General features: G+C 44.5%; 1 protein-coding gene across 1 annotated transcript in view; it reads left to right on the top strand.

The window, feature by feature from the left end:
- LOC126251589 (uncharacterized) overlaps positions 1–23,976 on the top strand; it is a 338,248-nt gene that overhangs the window by 293,200 nt on the left and 21,072 nt on the right. The window contains exon 9 of the mRNA XM_049952121.1: positions 8,552–8,981. Coding sequence (XP_049808078.1) covers positions 8,552–8,981 — 430 coding nt within the window. The remainder of the gene's footprint in view (positions 1–8,551; positions 8,982–23,976) is intronic.

Genomic DNA, 23,976 nt, shown 5'->3' with positions numbered 1-23,976 from the left:
CGCCCCGTCCTCACAGCTTTACTTCTGCCAGAACCTCGTCTCTTACCTTCCAAACTTTACAGAAGCTCTTCTGCGAACCTTGCAGAATAAGCACTCCTGAAAGAAAGGATATTGCGGAGACATGGCTTAGCCACAGCCTGGGGGATGTTTCCAGAATGAGATTTTCACTCTGCAGCGGAGTGTGTGCTGATATGAAACTTCCTGGCAGATTAAAACTGTGTGCCGGACCGAGACTCGAACACTCCGCTGCAGAGTGAAAATCTCATTCTGGAAACATCCCCTAGGCTGTGGCTAAGCCATATCTCCGCAATATCCTTTCTTTCAGGAGTGCTTGTTCTGCAAGGTTTGCAGAAGAGCTTCTGTGAAGTTCGGAAGATAGGAGACGAAGTACTCGCAGAAGTAAAGCTTGAGGGGACGGGGCGTGAGTCGTGCTTGGATAGTTCAGTTGGTAGAGCACTTGCCCGCGAAAGGCAATGGTCCCGAGTTCGAGTCTCGGCCTGGCACACAGTTTTAATCTGCCAGGAAGTTTCATATCAGCGCACACTCCGCTGCAGAGTGAAAATCTCATTCTGGAAACATAGAGAAGTCTTACTGTTTTGAGGGCTAAGTTCAGAGTCTCCATACTATTGTCACATTAACAACGACATCATTACATTATGTATGCCCCTAAAACCTCTTCTCAAATAAGAAGCCTATTATGCCCCCACACTGTAGCAAATTATCCTCCGTAAACCATATTTTACAAATAGTTCTTCCCTTCCTCAATATTGTGCCTTATTTTAAACTCAATGTGTTGACAGTTTGATAGCCAGTTTTAATATTATCTTTCTGAAAAATCGTATCAGTTTTTTGTGAGCGATTCTCGTAATAAGTCACAGTAGCATATTTAGTAACTTCATTTTATTACCTAAAGTTATTATTACGTAGTGCCATCAAAATTTCGGTTTCCATAACCGACTTGCACATCATCAAGAACGTTACAATCGACTGACACCACCGCATTAGAACTTAACTTCGGTTAAGTTCATTTCGTAATGGCTGATACACATGACTCCATTACTCTGTATAAAGATTTTTTTTTTATCTTTCATGTTCTGGTGATGGGTAATGTCCAAAAGGCACCAATAAAGTAATTCTGAACAGCGAAGTAGCAGTTATTTTAGCGACCTAAGAGGTAGTGGATAAAGATTTTAAAAATTTTGAAGCCTAGTGTGTGTGTGTATTAATAGATGGTTGTTCTGAGTAACGTACCTAGCTTGCTAAACACGCAAAGTGTACCTGCCGCCATGTAGTTGCTGCTCTAGTTCTTATACAGTGACGCCACAAAAATCATGGGATAATTTTATTTCGGTTGTTCCAATGTGATAAATGTACCTTTGTGAACTTATCATTTCTGAGAACGCATGCTGTTACAGCGTCATTACATGTAAATACAACATTAATGCAATAAATGCTCAAAATGATGTCTGTCAACCTCAATGCATTTGGCAATACGTGTAACGACATTCCTCTCAACAGCGAGTAGTTCGCCTTACGTAATGTTCGCACATGCATTGACAATGCACTGACACATGTTGTCAGGCGTTGTCGGTGGATCACAACAGCAAATATCCTTCAACTTTCCCCACAGAAAGAAATCCGGGGACGGCAGATCCGGTGAACGTGCGGCCTATGGTATGGTGTTACGACAACCAATCCACCTGTCATAAAATATGCTATTCAATACCGCTTCAACCGTACGCGAGCTATGTGCCGGACATCCATCATGTTGGAAGTACATCGCCATTCTGTCATGCAGTGAAACATCTTGTAGTAACATCGGTAGAACATTACGTAAGAAATCAGTATACATTGCACCATTTAGATTGCCATCGATAAAATGGGGGCGAATTATCCTTCCTCCCATAATGCCGCACCATACATTAACCCGCGAAGGTCGCTGATGTTCCACTTGTCGCAGCCATCGTGGATTTTCCGTTGCCCAACAGTGCATATTATGCCGGTTTACGTTACCGCTGTTGGTGAATGACGCTTCGTCGCTAAATAGAACACGTGCAAAAAATCTGTCATCGTCCTGTAATTTCTCTTGTGCCCAGTGGCAGATCTGTACACGACGTTCAAACTCGTCACCATGCAATTCCTGGTGCATAGAAATATGGTACGGGTGCAATCGATGTTGATGTAGCATTCTCAACACCGACGTTTTTGAGATTCCCGATTCTCGCGCAGGTTGTCTGCTACAGACGTGCGGATTAGACGCGACAGCAGCTAAAACGCCTACTTGAGCATCTTCATTTGTTGCAGGTCGTGGTTCACATGTGTCTGAACACTTCCTGTTTCCTTAAATAACGTAACTATCCGGCGAACGATCCAGACACTTGGATGATGTCGTCCAGGATACCGAGCAGCATACATAGCACAAGCCCGTTGGACATTTTGATCACAATAGCCATGGATCAACACGATTTCGACCTTTACCGCAATTGGTAAACGGTCCATTTTAACACTGGTAATGTATCACGAAGCAAATACCGTCCGCACTGGCGGAATGTTACGTGATACCACGTACTTATACGTTTGTGACTAATACAGCGTCATCTATCACAAAGCGAAAAAAGTGGTCCAACTAAAACATTCATATTTCTTTACGTACTACACGAATATGTAATAAAAATGGGGGTGCCTATTTAAAAAAACGCAGTTGATATCCGTTTGACCTATGGCAGCGCCATCTAGCGGGCCAACCATAGCACCATCTCGTTTTCCCCTTCAAGCTAGACGAGTTTCGTTCTTTGTAGGTTTTTCGTTTGATGCTTATTTCGTGAGATATTTGGCCCGGTCACTATCAATGGACCACCCTGTACAAGCACGAGAGAAGCAACGACAAAGCGATTACACTTTAGACCGTACCTTGTATGATGGTTTAATATACAAATTAGACTCCATAGGCTGTTCAGGACATTGTCAACATTACTGATTGGTTCCTGAGGGAGAAGAGATTCTGCGGCAGGAACGGTTAACATTGCATTAGCATGAAACCGGTACTGGCTGAATTGCCTCCGAGTTTGATTTTGGGGCCCATACTGTAATCTCTCTGCACCAACAACATGCCGAAGCAGGCTGTTGTAGAAAATTTCCTGTACGCTGACGTCAATGCGCTTTTCAAGAACTGCCACAACCTAAACTTCATTTGCTAGGTAATTCCAGAGACATCTGGACAAATCACCCTACGACGCACTGTCTAGAAGGTGAAAATCAATCCTAACAAGACTCAGTTCCGTTCACCATCAAGCTCAAGGTCCCCAAACAGCAACTCACATTTGCTGGTGCTGAATTGACTTGGTGTGACAGTCAAATACCTTGATCTTACTACAAACAAGAGGTTCACTTGCTGCTCACCCACAACCAGTGCTGTCAATAATGGTTGTGGCCTATGTTACCAACTGTACCCGCTCTTCAGGAGTGACTGCGATCACACAACGCAGAACTGACAATTTGGTACGGCAACATAGTGTCGGCCACCTGATATGTTTCGTAAGTGTGCTCTGTGGCCCCGAGAAAAAGTTTAAAAAACTCTTCAGAACAAAGTTCTCAGAGTAATAACGGCCGCACCCCGCTATACTCTCAGCACACATATTAGGCAACACTTAGGGTAACCATTCATCTACCTAGCCACTGAGAGGAAACCCATCAGAATCTACAAGAAAACAAATTCTTCGCTCCACAATATCATTAACTCATTAGGCTAATAACCATAAAATTCTGTTTGTAAATGAGCAGAAGATGATCCTCACACGAGACGCTACAGACTGACACAGATTTACAGACCACCTAAACTTGACATGCACGGTTCATAATCAATCACTTTTCTAAAAGTCTATCACAGTCTGAGGTCAAACGGACATAATTCTCTTTGGTGCTCCTGTTTCTTTACATGATTAACACGCTTAGCTTACACAAGACGATTGCCTTACTCGGCATTTCGTCGCCATCGTTTAAGATTTATCACGACTTAGGTACACTACACATTGCGAGCGAGGCATAGAGTTTGCTCTGTATATTCATAAACAAGGAAAATGAGGGGTCAGCTGCGCCGAGCGAAAATGTGTGTCAGACCGGGATTCAGAGCCGGTATCTCCTGCTTACTGGGAATTTGCGTCAACTACTGAACCACCCGGACACGGTGTTCATCGAAACCCTCGGTCGACTCATATTACCACCTAGCTTCACCTCTCCGAGGATAGAAAGAAGACACCACGTATTCATACAACTGAGTCACCTCGATGGACTATTAATCCACCACCACCTTTAGTGCGAATGCACAATCGTGTTCAAGCTCCTAGGGGAATCTCAAAGTACCGAACATGGAGGATATGAACGGGGATTACGGACAAGTGACGCTAGTTGGGTACGTGGGTTGGCCGAGGCTGGTACTGAAATAGCCCACACAATTGCTATAAGCACTGTGTCCGGATGGTGTAGTAGTCACCACAAATGCCTAGTAAGCGGGAGGTATCGGGTTTGAATACCGGTCTGGCACACATTTTCGCTCGGCGCCGCTGACCCTGCATAAAGTCCCGGTGCGGTTGAAATTATGAGTTCGTTCTTTTTCCTTTCGTCCCCGTTCACCTCCAATGAACGTAATGTGACGTATTGTCCCAGAACTAAATTAAACTGAAAAGCCACAAGTGCTTCATGAACGACAACATTATGCTCCGAGGATTACAGTGTGGGCAGCAATTTCCAGTCACGGACTTATTGGACCTTTTTTCCTTGAAGAAACTGTGAACAGCGAGCGTTATTTGAGCATGCTTCGCAATAGCTTCATTCCACAGCTTCTTGGTACTGTCTTGCCCTTCAACACGCAGTGGCTCATGCAAGATGGAGCAATGCAAATGTATTGACAATATTGTATTGTATTGTATTGACAATATTGTATACTGCAAACACTGTGTTGGAGTTTTTACACGAGCATTTCGACATGCGGATCATTTCACTCAAGTTTCCAGGTCGCTTCAATGACGGACAAACTTGGCCCCCCAATAGTCCAAACCTCAATCCATGTGACTTTTTTCTTTGGGGATACCTAAACAAAAAAAAAATTCCCGAAATGTCCACATGTTTTAATGGAGCTCAGAAGACTTATTCTTCAAACTTGCAGTGAAATTACGGAAGACTGTGCCGTAGGGTAATCACTAACTTCAGTGTTCGTTTGAAGAAAGTTAGGAAAAGAAATGGTGGACATATCGAGCATGTGCTGAGTTAGAACAAATCTCCATAGACGGCTCTTCATTGTAGTATATGTTCCTTTCAGAATGTATTAAAGTTAATATTCAAAAACAAAATGGTAACACATTTCGTGCACCACCCAGTACAATTGTACAAGAAAAGTAATTAGCCTAATTTTCAGTTTACCAAATTTTTTATTCTTTCAGTCAACAGTGTTGTTCCCTTCAAAGCAGTTTCCTTCGGCATCTATACACAGGCGGAGTCGTTATTCCCAATCTTGGTAGCAGCGCTGAAAGGCTTCAACTGGTAGCGTCTTTAACATGTCAGTCACATTCTTTTGAATTTTCTCCAGAGTCTTTTTAGATATTTTTCCAGTTTCGAGAAAAGGAAAGAGTCACAAGGACTCAGATCAGGTGAATGGGGGGCGCGGGGGAGGGGGGGGTGGACTTTGGAACAACAGGAATGCCTTTTGGGCTCAAAAATTCCGTGATTGAAGTGGCCATGTGACATGGGGCGTCGTCATGATGCAGTATCCGCTTGTTTGCAACGTCCGGTCTCACTCGATTCATCCTTTTCCTGATCCTTGACCTGGTTGTAAGTTAGTCCTGGAGGAACAAATTCTGTATGAAAGGTACCTCCACTGTCGAAAAAGCAAATCAGCATTCTTTTGGTCTTTGATTTGATCATTCGAACTTTTTTTCGGTCGAAGAGATGTCTCAATGTGCTACTCCTCACTTTGCTGCCTTGTCGCAGGATCATATCAAAAATCCAGGATTCATTGTCTGTGATCACACGACTGAAACAGTCGTGGTCATTAGCAATCCTCTCAAGAAGGTCAACACGTATATTTCTTCGACTGTCTTTCAGCTCAGTTGTTAATTTTTTGATTTATTTTGTCTCAAAGCTTTCAAATGTACAAATAGTCGGCCACAATTTGATGTACGGTGAAACTGTTTAAGACTGACAGATCTCCCACCGTTCTTATTGTTAAACGTCGGTCTTATCCTCGACACGTCCGACATTTTCGTCGGTTTTTGAAGCTGAAGGTCTCCTTGAGCGAAGTTCACCTTCAACGTGTTCTCTGCCTTCCAACAATGATTTGTGCCAGCGAAAAACTTGTGTTCTTGGTATGGAATGTTCCCCGTAGGCTTGTTTCAACTTTTCAAAGGTCACAATCGCCGATTCCACATGTGTAACACAAAACTTGATGACATACCGTTGTTCTAAATTCCGCTGTTCCGTTTTCGTACCACACAACGAAATACAACTTCACTGACTGCTCTCAAAAATCACGAGATAGCCTTACGTAGCTGAAACTCGGATCGAACATATGGAATGAATGAATACAAAGTCTACATAAGTGGAACAACACAGCGTTGCCAGATCCCTCGCTTTGTAGGTAGTCTCATTATTTTTCTTACACACCTCTTACATTTGTGTATAGGCTTTAGCTGTCGAACTACACCTTCCCTAACTCACAGGTATCGTTCACAAAGGAGGCCACATTACCACCATTTTTTCTTTTCTTCCGCGCCGTCTGCACAATTATGGATCAAGTGATTTTGTTCGCACCCTGTAAACAAAAGTACATGGCGGTCAATTACAGTCTGACGATGGTCTAGGAGCACTGGAGTATGTTTAACTGTTTTGTGTACCTGAAACCTGGAAAACATTTTTTTTCAGTCGTATCGTCGCAAAGATCTTGTAGTCGTTCACTGACTGACAACAATGTTTCTCAGACGGATATGAACGTACTGGTAAATTTTTCATCAGAACATCACCAGTATTGGCATAGCAGCTGGGTACCTGGTATGAAATCCAAGCTCCCTAAAGAAACCAAGAGTATGACAGTAGAGTTTTTGGCTATTCTTCGAGCCCTTTAATATCCCGCGAAGCACTTGAGTTCTGAGTTCGTTATCCTTTCTGATTCCAGATCAGCGTTTGAACTATTAAGACATCAGCACAGCTGAAGGTCCCCACTATCCAATAGCATAATACATCATGAATCTGATGTTACAGATCAAAAATAGAAATCAGGAAGTTAGCATGTTCTGGGTAGAAGCACACCGCAGCATACCTGACAGTAAAACAACAGACAAGCTAGCCAAAACAGTCGTCTATGAAGGAGCGAGGGGATACGTGGAATCAACAGCTACAAATTTTTAAATGTTACTAAATCAGCAAGAGACCTCCAAACACAAAGGCAACAACTATGCCAAAATACACCGATGCTGATTCCTAACCTCTGGCACGAGAAAAATCGAATCTCCAGAAGACTCACGAACACAAGGCGCCTCACATTCAACCACGGCTGTTGGAGGGAGCATCTACATTGTGTTTCGCTGGCAGCATCGCCAGGGTGCGAATATGGTGAAGAAGAGAAAGTCACTCATATCTGTCTGGGCTGTATGAACAAATACAGCGCTACAAGACACCTGCAAACGTCTGGTCACCATCTGTTGGCGTTTTCTGACGTGTGCGACCACACCGCTCTGCTTGAAAGACTTCAAAATATATATCGTTGCATGAATATCAAGAGCTCAGATGAAAACCCAGTTCTAAGCAAAGAAGGGAAAGCAGAAAGGTGGAAGGAGTATATAAAGGGGCTATACAAGGGCGATGTTCTTGAGGACAATATTATGGAAATGGAAGAGGAGGTAGATGAAGATGAAACGGGAGATACGATACTGCGTGAAGAGTTTGACAGAGCACTGAAAGACCTAAGTCATTGGATCTTGACCAACGCGAGCAGCGATGTCGCGATACGATAAACCGCAATCGCGATAGCCTACAATGCGACCTTTATCAAAGTCGGAAACGTGATGGTACGCATTTCTCGTCCTTACATGAGGCATCACAACAACGTTTCACCAGGCAAGGAAAGTGGGTCTTCAATTTTGTCGCAGTATGTAGTAAAAGGAGTATAATTAGCATTTTCCTTCTACAATCGTTAAGGTTTTTTAACTCACATGTACCGTAATCATACGTTTGAAACTTTTATGCATGGGGCCAGCCGATGTGGCCGAGCGGTTCTAGGCGCTACAGTCTGGAACCGCGCGACCACTACGGTCGCAGGTTGGAATCCTGCCTCGGGCATGGATGTGTGTGATGTTCTTAGGTTAGTTAGCTTTAAGTAGTTCTAAGTTGTAGGGGACTGATGACCTCAGATGTTAAGTCCCATAGTGCTCAGAGCCATTTGAACCATTTTTTTTATGCATGGGAGTTCGATTCTTTAAAAAACTGGGGGTGGCGTTTACTGGTAGACTACAGAGCGCGCTTTCGTGTTTTGATTGTTAGCTTGGAGGTACTGGCTCCGTTTCAGCTGTCGAGGCCGACGACAGCGCTCTACCAGCAGCAGCGATCGCTGCTGAACTACATACCGGACGACGAAAGCGAGGACATGCGCGCGTCGACGCAGGCCATGATCCAGCCGGCGGCGCCGCGCTCCAGGAAGTGGCTGCGCAAGGCGGCCGAGGCGCTGGAGCTGGACCTGCTGCGCGACCCCACCTACGTCAACATCGCGCTGGGGCTGGCCGTCTCCTTCCTGAGCGACGCCAACTTCTTCACGCTGATGCCCTTCTTCCTCAACACGGAGGGGCTGGAGGGCGGCGACATCGCCACGTGCCTGTCGGTCGCCGCGGCCACCGACGTGGTGGCCAGACTCGTGCTGCCGTGGCTGGCGGCGCTCTGCAAGCTCTCCGCGCGCAACATGTACATGCTGGGCTGCATCACGTCGGCCGTCGCCCGGTCAGGTGAGCCGAGCTGCCTCCCACCGACCACTCCTAACCGTGGCCGTCCGCAGAACTTTATCCAAGACAGGCGTAGATGCCGAGGGAGACGGCTTTAGGGTTACATGTGCGATCCTCAAATAATAATAGCCACCATAGCAATACCCTATGTGAGATCCCCTGCTATATCCGCAGGACAGGACAAGTAGTTTAATTTGTGGAAAGGGGCCAAAATGAGTGCCTGTCAGTTGCACTCGAACTTACTACTTTATTCATTTGACAAACATTACAAGAGTAAAGAAAACATTAAAAACAGAGCAAGCCAAACATTAATTCTAGAACTTAATTCCCGTCTAAATGCGCCATTCACTCTTGCGCCTCAAGGGCAAAACAACTGTAATTTTAAACCGGCTGAAGGACAGTCACTTAAGACTCAAAAACAAGAATTTGAATTTTAAAAGGCAGAAGGCCTCATCTTAAAACATTTCTCTAAATTAGGCTGAAAGCCCAAACAATCTCACACCTTGAGAGCAAAACAACTTTAAATTAAAATCGGCTAGAAGCCATACATAAACAAACAACAAGGACAAATAAGAAAAGGCAGCACATCAACAATTCAAACACTAACGCTCGCTTAGGTGAGACAGGCAGTCGGCCCAACAATTCCCAATCTACATCTACATCTACATCCATACTCCGCAAGCCACCTGACGGTGTGTGGCAGAGGGTACCCTGAGTACCTCTATCGTTTTTCCCTTCTATTCCAGTCTCGTATTGTTCGTGGAAAGAAGGATTGTCGGTATGCTTCTGTGTGGGCTCTAATCTCTCTGATTTTATCCTCATGGTCTCTTCGCGAGATATACGTAGGAGGGAGCAATATACTGCTGGACTCTTCGGTGAAGGTATGTTGTCGGAACTTTAACAAAAGCCCATACCGAGCTACTGAGCATCTCTCCTGCAGAGTCTTCCACTGGAGTTTATCTATCATCTCCGTAACGCTTTCGCGATTATTAAATGATGCTGTAACGAAGCGCGCTGCTCTCCGTTGGATCTTCTCTATCTCTTCTATCAACCCTATCTGGTACGGATCCCACACCGCTGAGCAGTATTCAAGCAGTGGGCGAACAAGCGTACTGTAACCTACTTCCTTTGTTTTCGGATTGCATTTCCTTAGGATTCTTCCAATGAATCTCAGTCTGGCATCTGCTTTACCGACGATCAACTTTATATGATCATTCCATTTTAAATCACTCCTAATGCGTACTCCCAGATAATTTATGGAATTAACTGCTTCCAGTTGCTGACCTGCTATTTCGTAGCTAAATGATAAGGGATCTATCTTTCTATGTATTCGCAGCACATTACACTGGTCTACATTGAGATTCAATTGCCTTTCCCTGCACCATGCGTCAATTCGCTGCAGATCCTCCTGCATTTCAGTACAATTTTCCATTGTTACAACCTCTCGATACACCACAGCATCATCTGTAAAAAGCCTCAGTGCACTTCCGATGTCATCCACCAGGTCATTTATGTATATTCTGAACAGCTACGGTCCCATGACACTCCCCTGTGGCACACCTGAAATCACTCTTACTTCGGAAGACTTCTCTCCATTGAGAATGACATGCTGCGTTCTGTTATCTAGGAACTCCTCAATCCAATCACACAATTGGTCTGATAAAACCCAGTCCCCGAGCGGAGAAAATCTCCGAACCAGCCGGGAATTGAACCCGGGCACTTAGGATTGACAGTCCGTCGCGCTGACCCAACCGACAGACAGCCAACGAACCAAGCGACAGGATAACTTCCGCTCCACCCGACCAGCACACGACAGGGAGTTCAATGGAACAACGGAGAAGTTACCTGCGCCCACAACGAATTACACATTCGGCTGTCAAACTAATCGCCGTGCTGGACAGCCACAACACGACGAGGAAAATACACTGCCTGAACTTACGTCTACAGCCAAGGCAGGTAACCGGAACGTTAACGGCCACAAGGCAGAAGTTTCCGCTGGTGCACTTCAATTCCGAAATAATCAAGTTAAACTAAACTCCAGGAGGACGGGTATAATTTCGCCAACTTGAAAACACACATTGTTGCTCGCGGCAATGTCCCAACAGCCCACAGCGAAATTCAAACGACACAATGCGAACAATTGGGGGCTAGCTGGTAGATTAAGTAAAGACTCAACTTTTGTGTCCGGGATCGGTGAGCCACGGACCTCGTAGCAACGGGAACAGCCCCTCACACTCCGACAGCGCGAGGACGCTGCCGGCGGCCCCCGCCAGACACGTGCCACGGAGACTTCATCGCTGCTCCACGCCAACCGACCAACTGCCCGCACACTGCGCAGCGGGAAACAATAAGCGCGAGGCCAAACATAGTACAAGGATGCGAATATCGATACACGCTGCTGCTGCTGCGACTCGCGGATAGAGAGGATAACAGCATAATCGCGATAACCGCGTGAGACTAATCACAGAATAGCAACCAAGGTTTAATGCAAAGCATAACACGAGCCAGCCACGGCTCATTATGATACATAATAACATATCTCATTAGGCTAGTTGTCTAATACTAGATTACACGCTACCATGCGCAACATGGCAATCTGCCGACGTAAATTTACTTCCATACTCATGTCAACGGCGTAAGATTTAACAAGTTTACAGTAAATAATATGTAGAGGTAAAAGCATTGTTTTTAACCTGAAAATGCTCTGCAATCAGCTTGCGTTACCCTTATAAAGACTCAAGCTCATAAGCAATATACAACGTTTTCATATTTCTCTTATCTGAAGGTGATTTACCATCTGTGACCTTCTGCATTTGTGTATGGTTTTACGTCATTATGCATCTTCTTTCCCACATTCTGTGACCATTTATCTGTGCTGATTTCTCGTTTTTTCCCTTGTTTGTTGCCCGAGGAGAAATATTGATTCAGCTGACGTTGGCCGCCTTGTTACGATATGCAACGTTTTTCTAGGGGAGCTTATTTTCGAAAGCTCGTGCAACAGTCCACAGACGTCGTAGTCACGTTACTATTGCTCGAATCGATTCTAGTGAGGATGTACAACATTACTGTGTGTATAGCTCAGTTTGTCCAAAATGTTCCGAGGCTGATTTTCTTACGGGAGTATACGCGACGCCAGTGCAGTAACTGTGGTGATTGCTTGAACCAACAACTGTATACAGCAGACGTGCATTATCCAGACAGGTGTGAGCAGACAGAGTTAAGTAGTGGAAGTGCAACCGTAGTGTGTCAGTGTTCTTGTGTAACAAATCATAATGAAGCAAGTAACTGATCATTTCTAAATTAACTGTTCAAGACTTTCTCGAGAATATTCTGAAGAAGGTAAAAGCGTACTAAAAGTTTATACCATCGACACTAACTCCCGAACGAAAACAACGATGCGTGGACGCCTGATGTGACTTGACTAAAATGCAAAAAGCGAACAACTATTTTCTGGAAAATATTATCACAGTTGAGGAGACTTACTGTTACCAATAGGCACCTACCACAAAACGACAGGGTATAGAGATTGACATGAAGGGTCAATGCTCTGACGATACAACAAACATTCAAGCCCAAGTGAAGCGCTAGTTGAATAACATCCCAAATTAATGACTTTTGTGACAGTCTTAAATGGTTGTATGAATTTTCTGTGTGTTGTAGTCAAGTGGCGCAGACTGTGTGAACCATCTTAAACATCAAAATCACCATCTCAATTTTTCTCTATTCTTTGTTATTAATCAAGTATGTAAACTTTTTCGACTGATCGAGTACATTCTGGTCAAGCTTCGCAGCTCTCTTGAGTTGTGGCGTCTATTTACTGCTTTTCCCGTCAGATGCCGCCCCCTCTGTAGCTGACCAACGCGTAGCTCCCATCATTACCACGAGACATCACTCCAAATGGCAAATAAATGTGGAAAAGAAAGCAATTTATTTACAGCGTGAAGCGAAATTCGCGCACTCGGGCTTCGCAGCGTGATGCGTCACATGCTAGCACTAAAAAAATGCCTCTCAAAATTTCGTCTGACGAGTACATCCGGAAAAAAAGGACATTAAACATACTGTGAGTCCTACGTATGCCTAGTCATCAGAAACATCTTGTTTCTGTCTCTCATTCAATTCAAGAAGCAGGTTCTTCGTATCAGTTTGGATAAAAATTGAAATGAGCGTACAGCATCGTTGGCCGGGAGGCCCCATCCGGGGAAGTTCGGCCGCCAGGTGCAAGTTGATTTCATTCGACGCCACACTGGGCGACTTGCGCGCCGGTGGTGAGGATGAAATGATGATGAGGACAACACAACACCCACTCCACGAGCGGACAAAATTTCCAACCTGGCCGGGAATCGAACCCGGGCCCACTTGCATGGGAGGCAAGCACCTCATTTTGTTCGTTATAGTTCGTTGCAATTGTTCGTGGCGGACGTCCCCTGACGCCCGTTGAAGTTCATTATTGGTCCGTTCACTCAGTTTTATTATTACAGAGGGCAGCTAACCCTCGGACCGAACACGCTGAGCTACCGTGCCGGCTATTCCCAATGTATTTGAGCAATGGCGTGCCTGGTGACTGGCAAGGGAAGGCAGCTGTCTCAAGATCCACTCTCAGACCTTTTTTCCCCCCACAAGCTCAACTAGTAGCCTGCCTATCCAACACATAGCCATATCTATTCAGTATCACTAGGTCATGTAATTGATATTGATTTGTAGTAAGTGTAGCCAGGGGCAGCTAGCTGTAGTGAAATTTCAAAACTATTTCGTCTTTCACTGTGCAGATAATACGAGTACTCCCAGATCTCGCTCACGCCCTGCCCTCCCCCACACTCTCACCCCCCGCCTCCCCGCCCCCTCTATTTCACGTCAGATCCTCGGTACTCGGTTATTGGCAAGTACTGTCGGGGATTCAGAAGCTGACTGCATGAAAACTACAAGACGTACAGAAAGTAGACACTTTTCATGAATAGAGTATCTCTCTAAGTTTCTACTCGTGATGTGCCCCATAGCGTCGTTGTAGAGTCCACCATTAGGCAGCAGGCGCGTCAGAATATGCCGCATAATAGACCGTTGTGTGTGCTTCGCGCTATAATTCGCGAATTAGAATTAGCTAAATGTGAATCACTTGCGATGCTTCAGCGACAGTTTCATAACAATTATGAGGTAAAAGCTATAACAGACAAAACAGCCAATAGATGGTACAACACATTTCATATGACTCACTGTTTACGTGGTGCAGAGAAAACAGACCGGTCGGGGCTGTCAGCGGAGAAGGTCCACAGTGTGCAGTTATTATTCATCAGGAGCCTGAAAAAATCGACGGCACGTGCGAGGAGGGAACTGCTGATACTGCAGTCACTTGTCTAAAGCATTCTGTTGTAGTTGTTGCTTGCACTGACTGCTCCGGAGAATGATCTTCGTTCAAATTTTTGTAATGACGTGTAGTGGATGCTGATAGAAAACCGTCTTTCACGGAAGTTGTTTTCCAGTGACAAATTCAAAATGGTTCAAATGGCTCTGAGCACTACGGGTCTTAACAGCGGAGGTCATCAGTCCCTTGAACCTAACTAACCTAAGGACATCACACACACCCATTCCCGAGGCAGATTCGAACCTGCGACCGTAACTGTCGCGCGGTTCCACACTGAAGCGCCTAGAACCGCTCGGCCACTCCGGCCGGCGGTGACAAATATTCGCTGCTTGTGTCTATAAAGGTGAATTATAGTAATATCTATTTTACAGCACAGAGCATTCGCATGTTAATTGTGGAACACCTAAAGTTAATGTCTTTTGTGCCACGGGCTCTGCAAAACTTTGAGGACCATTTTTCTTTGCGGTGTAAATTACGATTGGTTTCGTGTACCTGGGCAAGCTATAGCAGTGGCTTATGTCACTACCAGCGCAAGACAGTGGAGATTTTATCTTGTAACAAGATGTTGCTCCAGCACAGTTGCTTTCAGGCGTTCGTGATTGCTTCAGCGTCGAACTGTCGCAGCGTTGGACTGGACATGCTTCCCGTCAACACTATCTTCTTCTTCATTGGCCCCCCGCGGTCACCTGACTTAGCTCCATGTGATTTCTTCTTGTGAGTTTGTGTCAAAGACTGCGTGTATCTGCCTCCACTGCCGCTTAATTTGGAAGAGTTGCAAGGAATGCTAATTAATATGGTCAATGATACTGAACGTGGCGCATTGCAATGTGTACAATAAGACTTTGATATCGTACAGGCGTTTGACACATCACGAACAGTGCCCATATTGAGCACAAGTAATGTGAGTTAAAAACTTGAAGAGATGACACATCCACTGATATGCCTATTTTCTGCATGAGTTGTAGTTTGTGCACAGCCACCTTCCGAAACATCAGAGGCATTTTAAATAATCCTGCGTAACTCATCCATTTTCCAAGATGACAGAAAAAAGACATTTTTCTTGCTCACATCGACATACCTCTGACCTGCTTGAAAAGTGAACAGTACTTACGAATGATCTCTGAGTGAGAACTGTGTTGACAATGAAAATGCTTAATAACAGCCTACCCTTTAAAGAATAACCTATCTTATCAAAGTATCCAGATACCTGTTAGTGGACGCTAAATTGGGGTGTGTCCACCCCTGGCATTTGTAATGGTTTCAGATCTTCTGGGGACACTTTCGATGAGATGTTTGACTGTCTGTGGAGGAGTAGAGCCCATTCTCCCTCAAGAGCCGAACCAGAAAAGATAGCGACGTTGGACATTGCGTTTTGGAACGAAGTCGACGTTCAAGCTCATCCCAAAAGTGTTCCATAGGGTTCAGGTCGGGACTATAAGCAGGCCAATCCATTTGCAGTTTGTAGTTATTGTCGACAGATCGCTGCTTCACAGACTGCTGCTTTATGACAGAGTGCACTATACACTAAGGTGTCAAATGCCATGGATTACTTTCTAACATCGCGTCGGGCTTCCTATTGGCCAGTGTAGTACAGCGAGTCGACGTGGCAAGGATTCAACAAGTCAATGGAAGCCCCTGCAGAAATATTTAGCTTTTCTGTCTCTACAGCTGTTCAAAATTGCGGAAGTGTTTCCGGTACAGGATTTTGTGCACCAACTGACCTCTTGAATGTTCGATGCTATTCACGTCAAGCGATCTGAGTGGCCGAGTCATTCGCTCGTACTGTCAAGGATGTTCTTCAAACCAATCGTGAAGAATTGCGGCTCGGTGACACGGCGCATTATCATTCATAAAAATTCCATCATTGTTTGGAACATAAAGTTCATGAATAACTGCAAATGGGCTGTCCGCCCCCGGTAGCTGAATTGTCAGCGTGACGGATTGTCAGCCCTCTGAGCCCGGGTTCGTTTCCCGGCTGGGTCGGGGAATTTTATCCGCCCAAGGACTGTGTGTTGTGCTGTCCTCATCATCATCCTACCATCCTCATCGACTGCAGGTCGCCGAAGTGGCGTCAAATTGCAAGACCGGCACCCGGCGAACATCCTGCCCAGAGGAGGCCCCTAGCCATACGATTAAATAAATACTGCAAATGGTTTCCAAGTAGCCGAACATAACCTCTTCCAGTCAATGATCGATTCAGTTGGATCAGAGGACCCAGTCCATTCCATGTAAACATTTCCTACACCATTATGGAGCAACCACTAGCTTTCACAAAAACTTGTCGAAAACTTGTGTCCAAGGCTTCGTGGGGTCTGCGCCACATTCGAACTCTACCCTCAGCTCTTACCAACTGAAATCAGGACTCGTCTGACCAGGCCACGGTTTCTCAGTCGTCTAGGGTCCACCCGATATGGTCACAAGCCCAGGAGAGGTGCTGCAGGCAATGTTGTGCTGTTACAGAAAGGCAAATTTCGCGGCACTGTCCTAACGGATACGTTTGTCGTACGCCCCAGGTTGCTTTCTGCAGTTATTTCACGAAATGTTGCCTGTCTGTTAGCACTGACAACTCTACGCAAACGCCGCTGCGTGATTCATAACATCACGCCACTCGTTTCCATTCATTCACTGTAGACCATCGTTCTATAGACCATCTCAAGCTTATGAGGAGCTGCACGACCGCTGTACCCCATTCTTCTTAACTCCCTACACACACTGACTGTGCTACCTGGCCGCAAATGGGGAAATCCACTTACTTAAGCGACTCTGAAGAAGACTAAATTGTTACAGCAGCGGACTGGGAATAAGCTGGTTGGAAACAGCGAAGGAAGCTGGCTGTTCGCTAGGTACTGTATTGACTGTCAACATAAAGTGTTTGAAGGATGATGTAACTATGAGCAGATGACAAGAAGTTGGACTTCGGCACCTCATGACAGAACATGGAGGTCGGAGCCTGCCCACACTGTAGAGCAGGTCGCGATCTGTGACAGACATGACGACAGAGTACTGGTATAGGCACAAGTACTTCAGAGCATTCCGTTCAGAGCACATTGTTATGCATGGGGATCTGCAGCAGATGACTCCTATATATTGCCATGTTGACTCAACGACACTGTCAATTACGGTTCCAGTGGGCACTGGATAATCAAGATTGGACCATGTTGTTGTTGTTGTGGTCTTCAGTCCTGAGACTGGTTTGATGCAGCTCTCCATGCTACTCTATCCTGTGCAAGCTACTTCATCTCCCAGTACGTACTGCAGCCTACATTCTTCTGAATCTGCTTAGTGTATTCCTCTCTTGGTCTCCCTCTACCCTCCACACTGCCCTCCAATGCTAAATTTGTGATCACTTGATGACTCAGAACATGTCCTACCAACCGGTCCGTTCTTCTTGTCAAGTTGTGCCACAAACTCTTCTTCTCCCCAATTCTATGCAATACCTCCTCATTAGTTATGTGATCTACCCATCTAATCTTCAGCATTCTTCTGTAACACCACATTTCGAAAGCTTCTTTCTCTTCCTGTATACACTATTTATCGTCCACGTTTCACTTCCATACATGGCTACACTCCATACAAATACTTCAGAAACGACTTCCTGACACTTAAATCTATATTCGATGTTACCAAATTTCTCTTCTTCGAAAACGCTTTCCTTCCCATTGCCAGTCTACATTTTATATCCTCTCTACTTCTATCATCAGTTATTTTGCTCCACAAATAGCAAAACTCCTTTACTACTTTAAGTGTCTCATTTCCTAATCTAATTCCCTCAGCATCACCCGACTCGTTTTGCTTTTGTTGATGCTCATCTTATATCATCCTTTCAAGACACTGTCCAATCCGTGCAATTGCTCTTCCAACTGCTTTGCTGTCTCTGACAGAATCACAAAGTTTTTATTTCTTCTCCATGGATTTTAATTCCTACTTCGAATTTCTCTTTTGTTTCCTTTACTGCTTGCTCAATATACAGATTGAATAACATCGCGCCGGCCGGTGTGGCCGTGCGGTTCTAGGCGCTCCAGTTTGGAACCGCGTGACCGCTACGGTCGCAGGTTCGAATCCTGCCTCGGGCATGGATGTGTGTGATGTCCTTAGGTTAGTTAGGTTTAAGTAGTTCTATGTTCTAGGGGACTGATGACCACAGATGTTAAGTCTCATAGTGCTCAGAGCCATTTGAACCATTTGAATAACATCGGGGAGAGGCTACAACCCTGTCTCACTCCCTTCCCAACCACTGCTTCCCTTTCATGCCCCTCGACTCTTATAACTGCCATCTGGTTTCTGTACAGATCGTAAATATCCTTTCGCTCCCTGTATTTTACCCCTGCACCTTTAGAATTTGAAAGAGAGTATTCCAGTCAGCTTTCTCTAAGTCTACAAATGCTAGAAACATAGGTTTGCCTTTCCTTACTCTTTCTTCTAAAATAAGTCGTAAGGTCAGTATTGCCTCACGTGTTCCAACATTTCTACGGAATCCAAACTGATCTTCCACGAGGTCGGCTTCTACCAGTTTTTCCATTCGTCTGTAAAGAATTCGCGTTAGTATTTTGCAGCTGTGACGTATTAAACTGATAGTTCGATAATTTTCACATCTGTCAACACCTGCTTTACAGCGGCGTCAACGCAATTAAGAAATACAAATCAAAGCACAGTGCTGCACTTTAGACTGTACCAAACATAGGAGATCCAGTGGCATTCAGCTGGCACACGTTGCCAGGCATTGGACTATGTAAGGACGGCAATATGTCGCCTAAATCTTTGTTACACCAGCTCGATTACTGTGTCCGGACTAGCCGTCATCCAGGTGAATGGCTGATCGAAACATGCACCCTGTCTCACGATGCGCGCAGGTGGGGGTAGAACTATGCTACGGAGGACATTCACCTGGCTTTCCTTGGGACCTATGGTAGTAACTGACAGTGCCATGACAGTTGTGGGCTACGTGAACATTATTGTGGACTATCTGCATCCCTTAATGTTTGCTGTCGTTCCGACGGTGAAGGCACCTTCCAGCAGCATAACTGTCCTTACCACAAAGCGAGAATCATATTACAGTGCTCTGAGGAGCATTATAGTGAACCTGTGTTCATAATTTTGCCACCGAACTCACCTGAGTTGATGCAGCACATCTGGCACGCAGTCAGTCGCCAGCTCTGCGCTCACAAACCACCAACTAATAATTTACGGTAATTGCTGGCACCTGGTGCTGCATATGACCAGAAACCTACCAATGACTTGTGGAATGCATGCTACGGAGGATCGCTTCTGTATTGCGTTCCAAAGGAGGACCAAGAGGCTGTTAACATGTCGACTGTCACGAATCTGCCGCCGGTAAGCACAGCATGGGTTAATGCCTGGCAAAGTGTGCCAGCTGAATGCCACTGGGTCTCCTATGTTTAGTACAGTCTTCAGTGCAGCACTGCGCTTTGATTTGTATTTCTTAATCGCGTTGACGCCGCTGTCCAGGAAATCAGGTACGTTTAGAACTTTATTTTGCAACTTTACATACTATCCAAAGACATGGTTCAAATGGCTCTGAGCACTATGGGACTTAACTTCTGAGGTCATCAGTCCCCTAGAACTACTTAAACCTAACTAACCTGTGGACATCACATACATCCATGCCCGAGGCAGGATTCGAACCTGCGACCGTAGCGGTCGCGCGGTTCCAGACTGTAGCGCCTAGAACCGCTCGGCCACTCCGGCCGGCTTCCAAACATATGATGTATACGTGCAGACTGGAGCGACGAATGAAAATTTGTATCAAGGCTAGGATTCGAAACCAGGTCTCCTGCTCTAGCCAGATGTGCTAACCATTATGCCACCCTGGCACAATGGCTTTGCACACTTCAGCTCACTTGGCATTCCTCCTAATCTGGAGCAGCACTGCAGAGTCTTCCAATTAGTATTGAAACAGCACTTTAGCATCGAACGAAACGGTGGGCTCTGCCTGAAGCCCACACATAGGTGCTTTAATCAAATGAAATGGTATGGTTCTAGAGACCTCTTTAAGTCTTAAACGTCTATGATGTATAAAGCTAGACTGAAGGATCCCTCGTTTCAGTTGATGCTGAGGTGCTATTCCAACACAGCTGGAGTTCCTCTGTTATGCTGTTCGAATTTAGGGAGAAAATCAAGTGGGCTGAGGCGTGAATGAGAATTTGGACTGGGGAGGGAGGCGTACTAGAGTGGCTCGTGCAGTTGCAGTGCGAAGCCAGTGTGCCAAGGTGGTGTAGTGGTTAGCGCATCTGCGCAGTGAGTAGGAGAATCAGGTTCGAGTCCCGGCCTTTATATAAATTTGCATTTGTTGCTTCAGTCTTCAAGTATATATCACAGATTTTGGAGCCTTGAAAAGGTCTCTGAAATCATATACTTGTATTTGATCCAAAGATATGCTGTACATCTCTGCTGTGTCCGCTGGCGACCTCCCAACTCTCAACGTGTTAAGCAGGTGGTCGTAATGTTTTGGCTCGTCAGTACATACTAATACAGAAATCAAATATGATAACTGAAGCCGAGCAAGAGAGATTTTGCCTAATGATGGTACACGGTAGTAGAATGGCGTTTCTGGTCCACATGTAGTCGTAATTGCGAGTTATCATCGTAATTCCGGTATATCTAATGGTCAAAAGTAGAGAGCAACAAGATCGTAAGTTGTTTTGTTCGCCAAAAGTCGCACCTTTCCTGACGTTCTCAGCCCTTACGTACTTGGTAAACTGGTGCAACATGGCACCAAAGCTTAGTCCATGTAGCGAAGAGGCTGACTGTACTAACCATAGAAGACTCATGTTGCCTGTAGAGGATCGAACCAACAAATAAGACCGATCTGTAGCTTAGGGTGCAATTTAAAATCTCCAAACTCAAAGGAAAAAATCGACTGTTCAGAGGATGCTACTTCCTACAGCCGCGACTTCGGAAAAGCTGCTTAGACCCGCCAGGTTGCCGACACTGTTGCCTCTCAACGGCTGAAGCCGGCTCTCTGGTGTATCCATGCGCGAGTAAGTACAAACAAGGGCTTACTTTTAATGGAAAACGCCATGTTGGCGAAAATTATAACCTTCCTAATTGAATGAAATAATGATACTCAAAAATTAAAGGTAAATACCACTATACATATACAGGGTGATCACGAAGATATGCAAAAATTTTAAAACGTTATTCTACAAGTAAAACTAAAAAATAAGTGCATGTAAAAATAGGTCCGCAAATGTTTAGTTATGGATAATAAAAGACTGCTACGGTCGCAGGTTCGAATCCTGCCTCGGGCATGGGTGTGTGTGATGTCCTTAGGTTAGTTAGGTTTAAGTAGTTCTAAGTTCTAGGGGACTTATGACCTAAGATGTTGAGTCCCATAGTGCTCAGAGCCATTTTTTTGATAATAAAAGCCGTTGTCTGAAATTTAGCAACTTTGCTAATATGAAGCCATCGCAAACCTGTACGAGGTTCAAGTAAAGCACGATTTCCATTTATTTTGTTATTATTGGTCTGGTCGTCGTGTGACTAGGGCCTCCTGTCAGGTAGACCGTTCGCTGGGTGCAAGTCTTTCGATTTGACGCCACTTCGGCGATTTGCGCGTCGATGGGGGATGAAATGATGATGATTAGGACAACACAACACCCAGTCCCTGAGCGGAGAAAATCTCCGACCCAGCCGGGAATCGAACCAGGGCCCTTAGGATTGACATTCTGTCGCGATGACCACTCAACTACCGGGGGCGGACATTGGTCTGGCGAATCTAATAAAACATGTCCCAAACGTGTATCTGCAGAATGTAGAAACGTTTATGTCATTGGTGGCAACCATTAGTGAGTTCTTTCTGTCGTTTCCTAACCTTAAAACGAATTTGTTTTCTGTATTGTTCAGTGAAAGAACATAATAACAACTGTATTTAAGCGAAACCACATAGTAAATGTTGTAGCCTGTACATTATTTATAAAATAGGGATGCCTTTCAAATTTACGACAGAGGAATACGCCGATGGGGTGTTTATTTATGGCAAATGTGATGGTAATGTTACGGCTGCAGTTAACGAATATTGCGTACGTTATCCAACTCGGAGGATTCCGAATGCACGCACCATTAGTGGAGTACTTTGAATATTAAGGGAGACAGGTTCTCTACCTAGTGTTCATAATCAGTACGAGCGCTCGATACGAGAAGACAATGATGAGGATACTATGGATGCTATTCAACGTAGCCCGGATACCAGTACGCGACGTATCTCTCAACGATGAGGCATTTGACAATCTAAGTTATAGCATTCACTGAAGTACAATAATCTGTATCCTTACCATAATCAAAAAGTGCATCATTTATATCGGGGAGATCCTGCTCTTCGCTTGGACTTGTGAAACTGCTTGAATAACAATCGGCAGTTACTCAAATACATTTTATTTACTGATGAGGCACAGTTTACACGAGATGGTTTAAACAGTTTACGTAATGAGCACGAATGATCTGAATCAAACCCACATGCAACAGTGCAACGCAATTTCCAGCAGCGATTTAGCATAAATAAGTGGTGTGGTATATCAACACACCTATTTTGGACCCTTCATTTTCCCAGGACGTGTAACTGGCGAGACATACTTACAATTCCTTCAGGCAGAAATGCCCCTCTTGCACGAAAATGTTCCATTTGCTACGCAATTGCAAATGTATTTTCAACATGACGGCGCGCCTCCACATTTCATCAACGCCGTTACTACACATTTAAATGAACATTTTCCCCAGAAATGGACTGGTAGTGGTGCTACACTTCTGTGGCCACGCAGATCGCCGAATTTAACACCAATGGATTTTTGTGTATGGGAATGGGTGACAGACATAGTTTTTGAGGAAAAAGTCAGTACACGTGAGGCATTACTTGCTCGCATTATGAATGCAATAGAAGAAATTAAGAACAACCCAGTGAAACTGAAACGAGCAACAAAATATGTTCATACACGTGCAGCTAAATGCATTGAAGTCGGTGGAGACGTTTTGGAACATTTATTGTGAAATTGTATGTACACGGCACAACTTTCTTAACACTGAGCTTTGTTTTTTCTGATTTAGCATGAATTCATGTGTGTTATGGTAGTAATAAAAGCAGATTATCTGACACGTTCACACAGTTTCAGTTAACGCTATTACCATCATTTTTCCAAGTTGAAAACTTTGTGCAATTGTCTGGAATTTAATAAACAAATTGGGCAAGTAGTTAATAAATTAAAAAATTTACGAAGTTACTTCTTTGCTTCTCTGGATATTCTGGAAAACTATTGCAGATACACGTCTGGAACATGTTTTATTAGATTCACCAGATCAATAACAACAATATAAAGGGAAATCGTGCATTGCTTTAACTTTGTACAGCTTTGAAATGGCTTCTTACTAGCGAAGTTGCTAAATTTCAGGCAAAATCTTTTATTAGCCATAATTCCGTAACCAAACATTTGCAGACCTATGATTATATGAACTTTTTTCTTTAGTTTTACTTGTAGAATAACATATTAAAATATCTGCATATCTTCGTGAATCACCCTGTATATTATCAATAATTATTTAGAATCCCTCGTTTGCCCTTGCATCACACATAAAATTTTTAATAAAATTAACCACTAACTAATCAAATCTTATTTCTTAGGTACCTCAAAAGCT

Source organism: Schistocerca nitens, chromosome 4 (genome assembly GCF_023898315.1).
Source record: "Schistocerca nitens isolate TAMUIC-IGC-003100 chromosome 4, iqSchNite1.1, whole genome shotgun sequence".
Classification (NCBI taxonomy): domain Eukaryota; kingdom Metazoa; phylum Arthropoda; class Insecta; order Orthoptera; family Acrididae; genus Schistocerca; species Schistocerca nitens.
This window is presented reverse-complemented; position numbering and strand designations above follow the sequence as displayed.